General features: G+C 43.8%; 1 protein-coding gene across 2 annotated transcripts in view; it reads left to right on the top strand.

The window, feature by feature from the left end:
* Positions 1 to 18,361, top strand: part of CREBBP (CREB binding protein) — a 130,518-nt gene that overhangs the window by 84,159 nt on the left and 27,998 nt on the right. For both annotated transcript variants that reach the window (XM_065893566.1, XM_065893565.1), the window contains 11 exons: positions 1,537 to 1,779; positions 3,192 to 3,294; positions 3,538 to 3,684; positions 4,500 to 4,617; positions 5,147 to 5,318; positions 5,931 to 5,975; positions 8,233 to 8,357; positions 8,966 to 9,154; positions 10,561 to 10,977; positions 12,822 to 13,001; positions 14,009 to 14,195. In XM_065893566.1, the coding sequence (XP_065749638.1) occupies positions 1,537 to 1,779; positions 3,192 to 3,294; positions 3,538 to 3,684; positions 4,500 to 4,617; positions 5,147 to 5,318; positions 5,931 to 5,975; positions 8,233 to 8,357; positions 8,966 to 9,154; positions 10,561 to 10,977; positions 12,822 to 13,001; positions 14,009 to 14,195 (1,926 nt within the window). The remainder of the gene's footprint in view (positions 1 to 1,536; positions 1,780 to 3,191; positions 3,295 to 3,537; positions 3,685 to 4,499; positions 4,618 to 5,146; positions 5,319 to 5,930; positions 5,976 to 8,232; positions 8,358 to 8,965; positions 9,155 to 10,560; positions 10,978 to 12,821; positions 13,002 to 14,008; positions 14,196 to 18,361) is intronic.

Genomic DNA, 18,361 nt, shown 5'->3' on the forward strand with positions numbered 1-18,361 from the left:
GTGGAGTATTAGCTATTAGGAAAAAAACACTTTTATAAGGTATTATACATGACTTATTTCAGCTACATGCTTGTCATAAAGTGTACCTTGGGAACTGATTTTCATTTATAATAACGAGGTGCTTGGTGTGTGTAATTGTGTCTAATGAGCATTAATGAGTTTGAGATCTGAATATCCTTATTAGAAAAATTAATAGTATGGAATGTGTAATTATCAAGTTTTGGGTTTTTAAAACACATTTCGGTTTAATTAAGTTACTCTGATAAGTATTTGAGTTGTTTATGTTATAGTTGCACTGATGGTAATGTGAGAATATTGTTATTACACATAAGGTAATTGAATTTTAAAGAAAGGCTTTGTGATAGTGTTTTTTAATGTATCAGAGAGCATATGTTATAGTATCAGTTTTATAAGCTGCTGTTTATGACATGACTATAAAGCTTTGGGAAGTTGGAAAGAAAGGAGCTCTTAAGAATAAGAATAAATGGTATGACATAAAACTTCTGCCATATATTGAGTGCTCAGCAAAGGAGGACATTTGGATGGATGGATGGATGGACAGACGGACGGACGGATGTTTGGGACCATCTCTGTTAACTTTGAAGCCCTTGGGAATGGGGCCCTTTATGTTGCCACAGATTTTTCCTTTAGTCTCCAGGGATCAGGCAGGAAGAAGGGGTAGCTGGAGAGAACACCCTGCGAGCCAGCCACAGGCCAGGCCAGGCCATGGGAGCCGAGGTTGGCTGCCAAGGCTGAGCATCTTGACACTCAGTTCTGAGTATCAGTGGTGCTGAGGGGACACCAAGCCTCGGTCCATCACTCATTTCAGCTAGATAGTCACTCTGTCAAGTACAGCATTTCTCGAACAGCTTCACATAGCAGAGAGCTCAGCATGGTGTCCTCCTGCATAGGAAACTCGTAGGAGAGAAAGGTGTGGTGTTACCTGGTCACTGTACGCCGCAGTTTCAAGGAAGTGCACTTTTGTTTTTTGGAAGGTCACGTCATAGATCTCAAGTTACTAATAAGCAACAAAACTGACCAGCTGGGTATCACCTCTGCTCCTTCTGTTAATCCTTCTGTACCTATGCAGGTGAGGAGTAAAGAACTTGGGAGAGCGACAGCAGGAGGGGGCTCCTTAGGTCATCTCAGTGGTGGCTGATGACCCCCAAAGAATCGGAAACTTTCTGTTGTTACACGTTTTCTATTTCCCCAGAATCGACTTCTTATGAGTCTCTAGATTTAATACATGAGGACTTTGATTAGGTAATCACTGACTTTGTGGTCTGTTGTTTTCTAACATAGAAGCTTGAATTTTTCTTCAGCTTTTTGCTCTTCAACTACTGCTGTGCAGAATAGCTGAATAGAATGGGATCCTTCTCTCTGCACAGTTCCTTTCTTGGTAGCCTTGTTCCAGTGTTTCGTGACATACATAGGTGGTCTTCTGATAAAATTTTACTTGCTTTTCAGTAGTGTTTAAATCATTTGTGGACTTCTCCCTTTTACTTATCTTTTTTGTTTGTCTGTTTGTTGTTATAGCCATCCTGGGGTCTCCAGCTAGTGGAATTCAAAACACAATTGGTTCTGTTGGCACAGGCCAACAGAATGCCACTTCTTTAAGTAACCCAAATCCCATAGACCCCAGCTCCATGCAACGAGCGTATGCTGCTCTTGGACTCCCCTACCTGAACCAGCCCCAGACGCAGCTGCAGCCTCAGGTTCCTGGCCAGCAACCAGCACAGCCTCAAACTCACCAGCAGATGAGGACTCTCAACCCCCTGGGTAGGTGAAAGAACTCTCAAGAATTTCTTTGTCCACATGCAGCATTGGGAATGACAAGTCTTCCTGGAACCCAAGGCTGTTTTCAGTTACTGTTTTTACTTTAAATTCAAGTTAATATATGTATATATATTATGGTGATGGTATCTTTTAAATGATTGAAATAAAAAACTTCCAGGAAAAGGCTAAAGTGTAGGGTGCACAGAAGATGTTACAGGCTTGTAAAATGAATAGCATTTGCAAATGAACCAATATTTTTGTTGCTTCTGTCTGGACAGTTTTCATAAGGGCATTTCATATGGCTCAGAATACAGAATCTCACAAGTTAGAATTAGGGTTGTACCACTTGCACTGACTCTGAGTAGACCATTTATTTGACAAAGAACCTGAAGGTGGGTACAGCTTTTAGCACGTCTTGGTTATGGGCTACCTCATGGCTGGAGGTGACCAGCCTGGACATGGGGAGGTTAACAGGAATCTCAGAAAATCTCTTCTGTCTCAGACTTCTCCATGGATTAGTGTTTCCTAGTGTCATCTCAACCCATTAATTGCCAGTGTTTCATCATTCAGTCACATCTCTCCACAGTTTTTGCCATCTCTGCATAGTGTCTCCTTAATGTTTCTCTTAAAATTGGCATAGTCCTTTTAAACTCAGACTTAAGCCAAACAGTTATGTCAGCAAGTTAAATCAAGGTTGTTGTGCTAATTTTTTTCTTTTCCTAATAAAATATTTTAACCTTAAAAATGTCCAGTTAAAGACATTTCATCTGTTGCGTTTTGGGAAATAATCACCCTAATGCATCTCTAACTCCTGCTGGCTAGGAGACTGGGTTGGAGCCCTGAAACCTGCATTATAATCTCACTCTACTCCTATTGGTGATACAATCTGGAACAAGACTATTAACTTCTCTGTATCTCACCTTTTTCTTACTTTAGAATGAATACTGTAGATAAGTTGACCTTTTATCTTCTTCACCTGCACTTAAATTTCTATGGTTTTTACCTTCTGATATGTTAAAAAAAAAAAAAAGATGATGAGCATGTATGTGACAGGTTAGCTTACTTGTTTAGGTCATGATATTAATGAAGCCAGAATCAAAATCTGAATCTGCAGATGGATCATTTTTGGTTTTTTTCTGCAGCCACAGAGCACTCATGATGCCAGCCAGCCTCCATAGAAATGCCTTTCTTTAGTTATAAAGTGCAGTGGGAAGGAGACTGCAACTGAATTTATACAACTTGATCACCGTTGTTGAAAATATAACTCCCAGAGTTCCTGCCATAGCGTTTATTATTATAACTTATAAGAATCATTTATTTATATGTGATTTTTTTTTTTTAATCTGTTATCAGGACTTTAAAGTGTATATTATAGTTCAGGAGTTGGTTGATTTCTTTTCTTTCTTTCTTTCAAGGAAATAACCCAATGAACATTCCAGCAGGAGGAATAACAACAGATCAGCAGCCACCAAACTTGATTTCAGAATCAGCTCTTCCAACTTCCCTTGGGGCCACAAAGTAAGACCCGTGTTTCATTTGGCTCCGATCTGAGTGACAGTTGCATGTGAAAGTGGGCTGGTAACCACGGGAAGCTCTTGATTCTTTCTAAATGTGTGATGCTCGCCCTTCCTTCCTTCCCTCCTTCCTTCCTTCCCTCCTTCCTTCCTTCCTTCCTCCCTCCCTCCCTCCCTCCTTCCAATACAGCTTAAAGTTCCATATGGTTGACGAACCTTAGTTGGATAAATCTTACTTTTTCCTTAGCCCACTGATCAATGACGGCTCAAACTCTGGAAACATTGGAACCCTCAGCACTATATCCACAGCAGCACCTCCTTCCAGCACTGGTGTTCGGAAAGGCTGGCACGAACATGTCACTCAGGACCTGCGGAGCCATCTAGTGCATAAACTGTATGTGGCCACCTCGCCCATTACTCACATGTGATGGAAACATTTTGTGACTGATGGCGATGTGACAGTTTTGCAGTTTCATCGATGTCTGATTTAATTCCTAAATGTTCTCTTGGGCCCCGGGTGATTGTACCCTAGCAGCTGAAGGGGGTCACATGCTTGTTTAGGGAGGCCAGAGAATCCCAGACGCTGCATCCCCAGTGGGTCCTACAGAGGGACATGAACTGTGACCCATGTTGCAGGGGGCCAGACCTGTTTTCTAAGCTCTGGGATGCACCAGGGACCTGGGATCAGCTCAGAAGCTTAGCCTTATTTTGTGGCTCAAGGTTATACTTGTGGAGACCCCTGAGAATTGGAGGAATTTGGGCCTAGTAAATACAGATGGCATGACACTACCATCATACAGTTTAACATACAGGAAATTAATAGTTAACTTTCTCCAGCTATTTAAGTTAAATTGAAGGTGAGGTTAACTTGATTCCCTTGGAGATTTGTTTTCTCCTTCATTATTTTAATCAAAGGTTTTTATAATAAGTAGTTTAAAAATTAGCAATTCAAAATGAGAATTTTGAGTGGTCCAGCACTTATCGTTAATAGCAAAATATGGGTGTGTTTGACTTGTAGATAAATTGACAGGTCAGTATTGTCTCCAGAGAGCGACTTCATTTGTGTATTCATGAACTAGGCGAGAGAGATTGGGGGTTTCTATCAGCAGTGTATTGCGCCCATAGGTAGACGATTGTTTCTTCTCTTTCCGTGTCACATAGAGAGACATTGTATTGAAAGTAGATTGAGAGTGTGTGTTGTCTTTTCAGTGTCCAAGCCATCTTCCCAACACCTGACCCTGCAGCCCTGAAGGATCGCCGCATGGAGAACCTGGTGGCCTACGCTAAGAAAGTGGAAGGGGACATGTATGAGTCTGCCAACAGCAGGGTAGGTTGCTATTTGTGTTCTAGCCACGCACAGCACCTATGGGAGCTGTAACTGCATCTGTCTGCCTTATTGTCTGGAAGTGGGGACATCTGTTAGTCTGGTAGACTCATCACTTGAGGGCACTGACCAGGGAGACTTCCCAGTTAAGACATGAGGTCCCTGTACAACTCTCTTATTCTGTAACTACAGAGTACAGATGTCTCCGCTACAGCGGTAAATGAGGTATATAAATTTTTTTTAATCCGTGGGTGTACTTTATAGTGGCAGTGTTCACAGCACTTGTCCGTGTTATTGCCAGTGTCAGTGAGTGTCCAAGAAGAGGTTCAGCTGTGGAATGAATGTAATGAGCACTCAGTACCTCCTATCTGATAACTCCTGTAACATCACTGGGCACTGGTTTATCAGAAGTGCTGAATGCTTACCTGTACCAATGTACTTAATTTAAAGTTCATTAGTTTGTTAGAACATACAAAACCAGATCATTTGTTTTTTTTACAAATAACTAGTATTGAATGTTACTGCTTTTTAGGATGAGTATTATCACTTACTAGCAGAGAAAATCTACAAGATACAAAAAGAACTAGAAGAAAAACGGAGATCGCGTTTACACAAACAAGGCATCTTGGGTAACCAGCCAGCCTTACCAGCCCCCGGGACACAGCCTCCTGGGATACCACAGGCACAGCCTGTGAGACCTCCAAGTAAGGACTTCATTTCCAGCCCTTAGTCTGTTTCCTTGTTTTTCCTTGTGCGTTTGGTGTGTATTTCTAAGCATATAGAATTATATTCTCCGGAAGCCTATGCTGTGAAAACTGTGTGGTAGTGGCTGTGACCTTCTGCAGTGGCCTGTGTTTAGACATTGAGTCTCTCTCATGGAAAGGCGGGTGTGCTGGCATCAGAATGCACAGCACTTTTGGACCTGGTTTTCTCTTTAAGTTTGAAAGATTATTTTATTAAGTTAATTTTTTTTTAATTATTTTATTTTTGGCTGCATAGTTGCGGCACACGGAATCTTCGTTGGGATCTTCATTGTAGCATGCGGGATCCTCTGCTGTAGCGTGTGGGCTCCTTGTTGCAGCGCGCGAGCTTCTCTCTAGTTGTGGTGCATGGTCTCTCTAGTTGTGGCCCGCGTGTTCAGTAGTTGCAGCACACGGGCTTAGTTGCCCTCCAGCGTGTGGAAACTTAGTTCCCCAACCGAGGATCGAACCTGCGTCCCGTCCCCTGCGTTGGAAGGTGGATTCTTAACCACTGGACCACCAGGGAAGTCCCAAGGATTATTTTAAATAACCCATTTTTTTTTCCTGCCATTATAGATGGGCCCATGCCTCTGCCAGTGAATCGCATGCAGGTTTCTCAAGGTATTTAACTATTGTTGTGAATCATATTTTGGTTTAACATTCTACATCCACAAAGTTCATTGGTTTGTCCTCTTCCCTCTGTATTTCTTTGTAGCTCCTCCTCTTATTCCTTCCATTCCTTTTTGCTGATGAGCAGAGTTCATGTCCACAGGTAGTATGAATATCTGTTGCATTTGAAAGTTTGGAGGTCATAGGAAAGCTCTCCAAGGAGATCAGAAGTAGGAGTTAACTTTTTTTTTTTTTTTTTTTTGCGGTATGCGGGCCTCTCACTGTTGTGGCCTCTCCCGTTGTGGAGCACAGGCTCTGGACACACAGGCTCAGTGGCCATGGCTCACGGGCCCGGCTGCTCCGCGGCATGTGGGATCTTCCCGGACCAGGGCACAAACCCGTGTCCCCTGCATTGGCAGGCAGACTCTCAACCACTGCACCACCAGGAAAGCCCTTTTTTTTTTTTTTTTTTTTTTTTTGATGGGCAAGAGAAGACATTATTCTTAGGAAGAGTCTCCCAAAAAAAGCATTATATTGGAGGTGGGGGAAAGAAACATTTCTGAGCATCAAGCCCATCCTGGGGCAGGAGCACTGTGGGTGGGGGGTGTGAGGTGAGGAAAGTGGGGGCTGCTCTGGGCCCTGTGAGCACAGATGCCATGCCTGCTTGCAGCTGGCCGAGGAGGGTTTGTGCTCAGAGAACCCTCATCAAGCTGCGCTACTGGCAGTCTTTTTATTGGTGGTTGTTGAAGCAGTGATTTTAGTTTGGGAGTTTGGGGGTGAGGGTCATTTCAAAGCTTTTATGGCTCTTGTCAAATTGAGACTTGAACAGTAGGATGTTTTTACAGGTTGTGAAATAAGGTGGTGACACTATCCAGAAGATTCCAAAGCAAGGCCTTGCTGCTGTGTGTAGAGTAGTTCAAGAGGGGAGAAGAGGTCATTTTAAAAGCCGTGGTGATCATACTGCATACTGAAAAAGACCTGGTAGATAAACTGATGTGGAGGAAACTTTTCAGGGACTTGTTTAGGTGGACTAGATATGAAGGGTGAAAGAAATCACAAAGTCAGAGAAATGGAGCCTCAGGAAAGTGGCTGAGTGCTGTGTCGGGGATGACTTGGAAGACTCTGCTGCTTTGGGATCTGAGGAGGTGGCTGTTGAGCAGAGTGGAAGGCGTTTTCTAGGGACGTGCTCGCATGCCCCGCTTACCGACCTGTCTGGGTCTGTAAAGAGGGACTTTTTATGGTGCCATTTCTTCGTACATCTTTTATTTAATAAAATCTTCTCTTGTTAATAAAACCCTCAAGGAGAGTGGGACACTTTTGTATTATAAGCTTCCTGGAAAGTCCTGGGCCTGTGCTGGTTACTTAGGGTGACATTTCTTGGTGGTGCTGAAGGAGGCACATGTTGTTTGACGGCCTCTCATGCTACACAGTGTTAAGGCAGCGCCTCAAGGATTCTGTTAAATGCCAGCGTCGGACCTAAGACTTATTGAACCAGCATTTATGTTGAGCTCAGAGTTTACAGAGTATTGTGGGAAATTACAAATAGAGAGACTCGTGGTCTGGAGCTGCATGGCAGCTAGTGAGGTGTCATTCATTCTGTGGCACCTCTGGAAAGGCCAAGGTAGCTGTGAAAGTGAGTTCTTTCCAGTGTATGGAGAGGAGGCTGAGGTTGAGAACTGCCAGCCATTGGGCACTTTCTAAATGCTTAATGTGCTTGCAAAACTAAAACCATGTTTTGAGTCTTACCCCAGATTCCAACAATAAATGTAAACCCAGCCAAAGGGCTGGGAGGCCTGGAGTGATGGGAACAGGCTTCCTGCAGGAGAGGAGATGGGAGTCAGGTGCTCCAGAAGGCTCTGAGGGGTTGGCTCAGACGGGTGCCCTGGCCTTAGCTGACCTCCTCCATAGATGGTGGGAGCGCCTTCCCACGCTCCCCCCATCTACTTTGTCGCTTGGACGCTTCGGTGCCGAGCGCTGCCCCGGCCTTGTGTACTCATGGCTTACCTGACTTTCTGCCTTCCTGTGCTCATGCTGCCCTGCCACCCACCCCATCCTATCACCCTCACCACCACTGCATTGGTGCCATCTTCTCTGGATATGAACAGTCTATTATTTAGCCATCTTTTCTGATTAACTGAGTGCTTTCCTTTCAGTTGTATATGTTGTGTGTATGTTCCATCTTATTTGGCTTAGAGTTTTATTTGGTGAGTTGTCATTCTGTTTTCCTGTGAGTGATTTTCCTAATGAACCGTTGTGGGTACATTTACAGGGATGAATTCATTTAACCCAATATCCTTGGGGAATGTACAGTTGCCACAAGCTCCCATGGGACCTCGCGCATCGTCCCCCATGAACCACTCTGTCCCGATGAACAGCATGGGCTCCGTTCCAGGGGTAAGTGCCTTTTCTATTTGCCTCAGCTGTGCTGAGAAGGCCTTGCTCGAATAAGGAAAATTCTCTCAGCAGGAAACTTGTAGATCGTCTGGAAATCCTGTGGTACTTGTTCCTTTGGATTTGGCTTATGCTTTATTTCCTTCATATTTCTCTTTCTCTCTCTCTCTCTGTCCTTATTACTACAAGAATTATTTGACCTTACTTATTTTTATTGAAATGACAAATCATAGGCACCTGTGACTTTGTTGGAAGATGGTGTTGGCAGCCTCAGATATGTGGCTGAGAGGGACTTGTCAGTGTCTGTTGACTGTCAGAACTTCCTCTCCTGCGGCTGCCTTCTAAACGCTTCAGAGAACTCATAAAAGGCATATTTTGAACTTTAAACTATAGCATACTATTGGTTTCTGTTCAGAGGGCAGTGTGAAGCTGGCTTATTAGAGACCTTGCCTAAAAAGCATGCAGAGTGCCTGGGAGCCAGAAGGTCTTAGTGAATGGTGGGTCCCTTCCTGCAAGGGAGGAGGATTTGAAGATTTCTGTCTCTTCTAGTTTACCTTGAAGACTCAGGCCCTTGAAGCCCTCTGAACTCAGTAACGCTTATTGTCTTTTAGATGGCCATTTCTCCTTCCCGAATGCCTCAGCCTCCGAACATGATGGGTACACACGCCAACAACATGATGGCCCAGGCGCCTGCCCAGAACCAGTTCCTGCCACAGAACCAGTTCCCGTCCTCCAGCGGGGCGCTGAACGTGAACAGCGTGGGCATGGGACAGCCAGCGGCCCAGGCCAGCGTGTCACAGGTACTGTTCATGTTGGGGCTGTGAGCCACCTACAGTGATGTAGCCCCAGCTTCCCACTGACCTCAGCATGTCCTAGTTCACAGAAATTAGAATTCTAGACAAAACATTTCATGTGCTAGCATCTCTTGATTTTTTTTTTTTCCCCGTTCTGTTCTGTTATTTTTACCTTGTTTGGAATTAGTCATACCATCTTGGGGTGAACTTCATACAAAAGTGGAATGGATTATGGTTTTTTGGTCTGTGTGCTTTTGTTTTGGTTTTAGGGTTTTTAGTTGTCATTTTCTTGGTTTTTGTTTGTGCAATGTAAATTCTGAGTTTCACGTGTGATCCTGAGAGACACTGGATTTTAAAGAGGGAGTGAGGAAAGGTCCCATGAGTTCACTCTTAATGATTTGGTCTTTGTATCTTGTTGTCTGTCTGAACTGCCCAGGTGAAGTCCGACTAACTGGATCATTTGAGTAATTCTCTTCTTATTGAATGTGTTTTTAATTATTCAGTCTAATGCTGGTGAGAACTATTTTCCATTCATTTTACTGCCTTTCCCCCCCTTTTGTTAATTGCTAGAGTACACCAGATTGCTGCTGTATACAAATGTACATGTGTTTTTAAAACAGGCCAAGTCTTCCCCCAAAAGATAAAATTCATTATTTAATTTTTTAACAAGAAGTAACATTGAATAAAAGGCAGTGACTACATTAGATTCACTCACTAAATACTTATTAATTCTTAATTTCCATAAATTTCGTTGCTCCAGACAGGGGCTATCAGGTTTGTCCTGTAAATATTTTCAGGCTGGTGGGCCATGAGCTCTTTGTTTGAACTGCTCTGCTCCACTGTTGTGCAAAGGCAACGGTAGACATGCGCATTCACATATGAGTGAATGGGCGAAGCTGCCTGCCAGTAAAACTCTATTGACAGAAACCAGTAGCTAGCTGGATTTAGCCATGGACCTCTACATAGTTTGCAGATCCCTGCTCTAGACCAGTGATTCAGAATAGATTTTTAATTGGTCCACAAATAATTCCGAAACATGTCCCTAGTTGAGAACCACTGTACTGAAACATTTCAGTGTTTCCATAACTCATTTTTTAAAAAAAGACAAATACCTTTTCCAGTGGTCTAAGCTGTGGGTGGATATTATGGAGCACGAAGCTAGTAAGTGGAGTGTACATGTGTTTGTTTAAGCCAGAGATTTCCACACTTTTGTAAATCAAAGCATGAGAAACAAGTACACATTACTATAAGTGTGCAGATCGATGACGTTTTACAAATGGAACCTTCCCATGCAGTCAGCAGACCTCATCAAGAAACCATGATTAGATTTTCATACATTTAAGTCTTTGAAGTCTTTTGCCACATTTTCAAATGGGGGAAATAATTTTAACATACTCTGTTCCATCTGTTAGGGACAGGTGCCTGGTGCTGCTCTTCCTAACCCTCTGAACATGCTTGGGCCCCAGGCCAGCCAGCTGCCTTGCCCACCAGTGACACAGTCACCGTTACACCAGACTCCACCTCCTGCTTCCACGGCCGCAGGCATGCCGTCTCTTCAGCATCCGGTGGCACCTGGGATGACTCCTCCCCAGCCAGCAGCTCCCACCCAGCCATCAACTCCTGTGTCGTCTTCCGGGCAGACTCCCACCCCGACTCCCGGCTCAGTGCCCAGTGCCAGCCAAACCCAGAGCACCCCTACAGTCCAGGCGGCAGCCCAGGCCCAGGTGACCCCACAGCCTCAGACCCCAGTCCAGCCTCCGTCCGTGGCCACCCCTCAGTCGTCACAGCAGCAGCCGACACCTGTGCACACCCAGCCTCCTGGCACACCGGTGAGCCCCTCGGCCTGTCGTCTTCTGGCCAAGACTCTTAGATGAGAACTTGCCCATAAAAAATCTGTCATGAAGTCACTGCAAGTCTTGGTGCGGTTGCAAAAAGTATCTGTTTTGTTTCCAGCATCGGCTCCAAAGGCTGTTAGGCAGGACATGACTTATGATTATCTTCCCCAATTAAATCAGTTTGTAGAAATCAACAACTAAAAGAACTCATACATGGGTCCTCCGTAGAATTTTTTTTTTTTTTTTTTGCGGTACGAGGGCCTCTCACTGTTGTGGCCTCTCCCGTTGTGGAGCACAGGCTTCAGACGCACAGTCTCAGCATCCATGGCTCACGGGCCCAGCAGCTCCGCGGCATATGGGATCTTCCCAGACCAGGGCACAAACCTGTGTCCCCTGCATCGGCAGGCGGACTGTCAACCACTGCGCCACCAGGAAAGCCCCTCCGTAAAAATTTTAAGCTGTCTGTCCATAGGAGCAGTACGTCCCCCATTATCTGTCCCCCATTATCTGTCCTAGATTGACGTCTTCTGAGTTTTAGTAGTGATGAGGATTTGGTAAACAAGTCAAGTTCCTAGTTGTATGTATTTTGACCTTGCCTATCAGCCTTGTTTTCCAGCTGGAAGCCCTTTCTTTTTCATGACAAAATGGCATGCTCAGGTTAACACTTCTGTGGCTTAGATTTACCCATTCTTCCTGGGAGGTGAAGGTGGCAGGGTCACACCACGTCCTGTGTCCCATGTCCCATGCTCTGCTGGCAGCACCCAGTCCGGTGCTTTCCTAGACTGGGCTGTCCCCACTGACACAGGGGCCTGAGGCTGCTTCTGCTCACCTCCACATTCTTCTCCCAGTTCTCACCAGAATCTTAGTGTCTGTTTTCTTATCAGTCTAACTTAAAAACCTTCTTCCCCCTAAAATCCATTATCTTTTATTTGTGGGGACTGAGGATATTTATTTATAAAATGTCAAAATTAACCCCAACATAAACCCCAAGGTGACATTACAGTTTGTATTTCTCCAAAGGGAGTGTGCTTATTGATCCTTACTTTATATTTCTTATCTCTAAGTAAGATCCCTTTGTAATTTTATGTTTTCTTTTGTTTGTTTACTTAAAACTCCATTGGATAAATCTATGAAAATTTAGAATTCTTTCTGGGATTCCTTTTTTTTTTTGCTGTACGTGGGCCTCTCACCATTGTGGCCTCTCCCGTTGCGGAGCACAGGCTCTGGACACGCAGGCTCAGCGGCCATGGCTCACGGGCCCAGCCACTCTGCAGCATGTGGGATCTTCCCGGACCAGGGCACGAACTCGTGTCTCCTGCATCAGCAGGCAGATTCCCAACCACTGTGCCACCAGGGAAGCCCTGGGATTCCTTCTCTTAATGTTTGTTTACTCCTCCACCACTGTTCCTACAAGTAACAGGCTAGTTATACATTCTTATTCCATATAGATACTTTATTCCCCTTTCTATAGCATATATACTTATATATTTATTATTCAGCGTTTACCATAACCATTAATGTCATTGGAAGGAATTATATTTAAAATAGGAGGTTCTGTGACTTAGGTAGAAAATTCCCAGAAAATAATTTTCTATCAAAAGGTAGGAAGGTCTGTTCTTCCATCTCTGCATTGTTGGCAAGAAGTCAGTTGTGTTTCTGCCTGATTTTGATTTCTCTGGAACTCCTATTTTAACGCTTATTCTTCAGTTCTCTCAAATAGAGGTGCCTATTAGATTAGTATTGAGAAAGATTAACGCGAAACTGTGTGTTGAGTGAGCATCAGGGTTTAAGATCATTTATATTGTTTACAGAGATAAATGATTTTGGTTTCTCCACAGCTTTCCCAGGCAGCAGCCAGCATTGATAACAGGGTCCCCACTCCATCCTCAGTGGCCAGCGCCGAAACCAACTCCCAGCAGCCAGGACCCGATGTACCAATGCTGGAAATGAAGGCTGAGGTCAAGACTGAGGACACCGAGCCCGATGCCAGTGAACCCAAGGCAGAGCCTGGGGCTGCGGTAGGTGCCATTCGTGGGAGTGAATAGATGTACTGCGCACAGAGGCATCACTGAGGTGTCCTCATGGGAGGCACAAGGCGTCCCCCGTGGATGTCCCTGCTTTCTGTTTCAGTATCCTATTCGATTGTGGTTCAAGTTGGAAAGAGATTAAAAATAGATTGGTTATTTATTTTTAGATATGAGATATGGGTTTATTTTATTTTGCCAGAAGTGAAGAGCACTGGCTTGTATTTTAAATGTTTAAATCATCCAGCAACTTTTTCATTGCCATCCTTCATTCATTTATAATTCTGCAGAGTTAGACTGCACAAGAGGTGTGTTCTTTTACTAATTAACCTGTAGCAGAAGTTGGAAACTGACAGACCGTGGGCTGAATACAGCCTATAAATGTGTTTTGTTTGGCCCACACAATTATTTTTAAAATGGGAAATTACAAATAAAACTCTAGATTTCTGGCTTTTCTTGAAAAATGAGAAGCTCTGCCAGCACTGTGCTTCCATTGCTGTAGCAGTCTAGGTGGGAGCACCAGCTGTGGCTCTTAGATGGGTCGTGAGCTCTCTAGTTTGCCAGAGTGTCCACTGCTCCCCGCGGCCTCACACAACAGCTCCTGCTGCTGTCATTAGCTTCGCCTGCCTGGCCCTCTGAGCAGTTGAATTTCTGATCCTTCCCACAATTTTCAAGGCACTTCTTGTTCCAAACTAGAAATATATGTAAAACTATTGGGCAGTTAATTGGTGTATACAATGTGTATACAAGTTTTTTAAGCACTCTAGCATGTAAAAATTTAAAAATTTTTAGGACTGTAATGCACTGGTGCTGTACTGAAGTGACTCAACAGGCACTCCACCCCTTCTTGTGGGAGAGAAAAGGAATGATCAGTGCAGCTCTGACTTGGGAAAGGTTTTAACAAGCCCATAGAGATTTTTAAGAGCCTTCCAATAAGGCTGAGTTAGAATAAAGGTCTTTCATATTCATATATCATTGTCTGTAATTTTGTTTTTGTCAAGATCATGGAGGAGGACTTACAAGGATCTCAAGTTAAAGAAGAAACAGACACAACAGAGCAGAAGTCGGAACCAATGGAAGTGGATGAAAAGAAACCTGAAGTGAAAGTCGAAGCTAAAGAGGAAGAAGAGAGTAGCACCAATGGGACAGCCTCACAGTCCACTTCTCCTTCTCAGCCTCGCAAAAAAAGTAGGTCATGTTCTCGTAAACTTACCGGATGGTGCTGCTTTTCCATTGTGTTGGGATTGCATTCTGTGGATTAAAAGCTAAAGCAGAAAAAGAATTCCATCTCTTCTTTTATCCTTCTTGCCTGCCATTCTGCAAGTTTTAGAAATGGTGACAGTGAGCTGAACTCCAGGATGTGAGCCCACAGGGGTCTGTGGTAGGAACGAGAAGCGACCAGGGCTCTGAGGGGCAACCCATGAGCCGCCTGTCTGGGGTGGTGCTGGCTTTACTCGGCATGCCGTGGACAACCACTGATGGACTCCAGCAGGAAGATGACCGGAAGCTTGATGTTAGGGAAATTATCACTATGGCAACCCTATGCACTGAAGTTTGTAGGTTTCTGCTGATACAGATAGGAAACTAAGTGCCCAAAGTCAGGGGGTGGGAGAGTAGAACCCACTGACTAGTGCAGCAGGAAGAGGGAGGGCGGCAGGTAAGTGAAGATACTTTGGGTTCTGAAATAAGCAGGATGAGCCAGGCTCACGGTGGAAGTTGGATAGAATGTATTTGAGATGTGTCCAAAGTACGGAGGTAAGGGTGTCAGCAAATTGTCAGGTGACCGTTAGGAATGTGAGACGTGGCTCAGGTAGTTCAGGGCTGCAGGTGATCCAGTTAGGAAAGATGGCAGAAAAGTGTTAGAAAGGCTGATACTGTATAGTTTTGCTGCTGGAAGAGAGACCCTGGAGATCATAGAGGACAGCAGGCCTTAAGTTTTTGGTCTCAGACCTCTTTATACTCCTAAAAGTCGAGGATCCCAGAGAAGTTTTTGTTTGTATGGATCATCTATCACTATTTACTCTATTAGATGTCTTTTTAAATATTTATTTAAAAATAAATCTGTTACATGGCACCCATAAATAACACATTTTAATTAAAAATAACTTCCAAAACAGAAATAGTTGGAGTGATGACATTGTGTTTTACAATTTTGTTACTCGGAGAGTTAAGTGAACACAGCTGGATTTTCATATCTGCCTCTGCCTTTGCTGTTGTATTCTGTTGTTTGGTTGAAATACATGAAGAGAATCCAGACCCACTCAGATTAGTAGTTAATAAAGAGAAGAGTATTTTAGTAGCCTTTTCAGGTCATTGTGAATATTCTTTTTTGATACTACACCAAAACTCAACAAGTAGAAGTTTCTTAAAGGCTAGTTGCAGTGGGAAATCTGAATCCATAGCCCTGAATTTCTCATACTCTGTGGCGTTAGAATCCATCATCCGTCTTGTACTTTGAATGGATCTTTTGCCATTGCATGATTTTTTTTGTAACACTGTCCTCTGGTCATCTGGGACTTTGGCTCACTGAGTTATGCTCATCTTCCAAATGTTGACATGCTTTATTATGTGATATTTTTTAAAATCACATTTATTAATATCACTATGAGTCTCTTCAGAAAGTCGTGTAAACTTTGACAAGCTGTCGAGCTCACGTGTCATGATACAGGTTTTTCAAAATTCTAATTTTTGATGCAAGTCAAAATTTTATCATTGGTAACAAATAGCGTCAGTTGTCCTGGAAGTAACTATAACTGGCATACTTCGTTCATTTTTGAGCAAATGTCTGTCACATACCCAGATCTGAGTAACTGTAGCTTGTCTATCAGCCATTCTTTCTAGTTTTGTGTGTTTCATGAAGACAACTCAACACTCACACAAGTGCTTTCTGTCAAGACAACCACTGCATGCAGCAGAAGTGCTTTATGACAGCTTCCCAATTTGTCGTACAGAATAAAAGGCATGTAGCCAAGGGCCGAGATTTAATATAAGTAAGAATTTTGACTCGTTCATCAAGGACACTTGTAAGTGCAGATGGCGTTTTTTCTTGTGTATGCACAGCAGCAGCAAAACACGGGGCGACCGCGAAGTCGAATTTGGAGCTGCAGCCTGGTCATGCTGCAGTGCTAGTGATTTTATTCACTGTTGTTTTTGCCCAGTCTGTGTGAATGTCAGCACACAGTGCAAAAGGCAAATGATAACTTAGTGTAATCACGAAAATTGTTTTATATTATGGAAATGGATTTCACAGACCCCTAGAAAAGGCCTAGGGCAGTGCTAGATGGAAATGTTGTATATCTGCACTCTCTTGTTATGGCAGTCACCAGCCACATGTGGCTCCTAAGTACTTGACATGTGACAAGTGTGCCTGAGGAAGTGAATTTTTAATTTTATTTAATATTCATTTTGATTCAGGTAGCCACATATGGCTGGTGGCTACCATATTAGACTGCATGAGGGTCCCTAAGGTATCCATGGGCCATGGTTTGGGGACTGCTGATGTGGTCCCCACCTGATTGTCCTGAGAAGGTTTTGAGCCAGAGAAGTGGAGTGACTTGCTCATAGCACACCACACTAATCAGTGGCAGAGAACTTGTTTCAAATACAGCTTCTGACTGCTACTTCCACTCATTTGGAGTCTTACTACATCAGTGTGGTTGTTAAAGACAGGAGTTTGAAAATGACTTCTCCTTGGCATAGGTATTAAATGTTTAGTGAATGAGTGAACGGTCATCCAGAGTGAGATACATGTAAGGCCATGTTAGTTTTGATCAGCACTGGGAGACGAGATGGTCTGGAGCAGGGCATCAGAAGACTGTCTAGGGCCACCAGGTAGTGCATCTTTTAGGCTTTGTGTGTCATAAGGTTTCTATTGCAGCTGCTGAGCCCTGCCTTGTGGTGCAAAAGCAGCCATGGACACCTGCACAACAAGGACAGTTGTGTTTTAAAAAGCTTTATTTTGTCAGACTAAAAAGTGATTTTGTGTAATTCACGTATCATAAAATAGCATTCTTCTTTTCCCTAACCATTAAAAACGTTAAAAACCATTGTTAGCTCCCAGGCCCACACAAAGGCAGGCAGCTGGCCAGATTTGGCCTGTGGGTCGTGGTTTGCGACCCCTGGTCTAGAAGAATAAAAAAGCTATTGATTAACGAATTGTCTTCTTATAAAGAGTTATTCAAAGAAAACCAAACACTGCTTCATCTCTGTAAAAACAGACTGGAAGAAAAGGGGTTAGCTGAAGGCAGAATTTGTGTTTCACAAGGCTCCACAGGGCACATCTGCTCCCTAGACCAGGCCTTTGCACCTGCATGGGAGTGTCTACACTGGCTGTCTGCCATGCTTGCTGACCGCCATGTGTTCTGGAGCGCAGGAGGCCGTTTCCTCAGGAGGTCAGTCAGGATACCTGGGTATTCCCTGGCTCTGATGTCAATAAAGTTTCTGGAAACTTCTCAGCCAGTGTTTTCATCTCTCGATATACTCAACGCATACCACTTCCCAACGGGAACTTTAGGTTTTTATGGTATTTTAGTCTGATTTATAAATTACAATTTGTTATGTATCTGTTGTAGAAAATTTTTTCAAAATTCAAAAAACCACAAAGTGGAAACTTCACATCACTTAGAACCTAAGTCATCAGAACATCTTTGCAGTGTTTGCCTCTGCTAATTTTTCTGTGGGCAGGAGCGTATGTGAGCGAGGGGGTATGTGACACTGTCACCTTCACAGGCATGTTTCCCATGTCCTTAGAACTCACGAGGGGTTTGTATGAGTGACTGTCCTGAATGTATTTGGCAGCCAGTGCTTGTTCTTACACTGGTGACAACAGAAGGCATCGTAGGAAATGGGTGGGCCAAGAGGTTGGAGACATGGGCACTAGTACATGTGCAAGGGGACAGTACACAGTACAGAACTTCTGGGGAAAATAAGAGAGCTACTTATTTTTGTGGCTCTCTTACTGTATACATTTATTTGTGAGGTTGTAATACAAAACCATTCCTCTCAGGTGGTTTGAGTTTACTTCAGCCAAGGACACAAACGTTTCCTCAGGCGAGGAAAAGCCCCTTCCTGTGAAAATGACTCTGTACCCACCCATTTGATCAATGAGGCAGATTAGAAAGTTAGCTTCGTTTTCTCTGTTCCAGCCAAGTTTTGGCACTGGAAATCTTTTTGTTGAACAAGCAGACTTCTCAGTGTGGTATTTTTGCCTCGTGATGTGGATGCAGTTTTTAAAAACTCTAGTGTGACTGTGTTTTCAGAATCCCTGAATTGTAGCTTTAGAATGTCCGTGGACTCCTGGAAGCTTCACGGCTGGGAGGGAAGTGATTCGGGCCTTCTCAGAAGTAGCCAGGCTT

The sequence above is a fragment of the Phocoena phocoena genome, chromosome 15, assembly GCF_963924675.1.
Source record: "Phocoena phocoena chromosome 15, mPhoPho1.1, whole genome shotgun sequence".
NCBI classification, from domain to species: domain Eukaryota; kingdom Metazoa; phylum Chordata; class Mammalia; order Artiodactyla; family Phocoenidae; genus Phocoena; species Phocoena phocoena.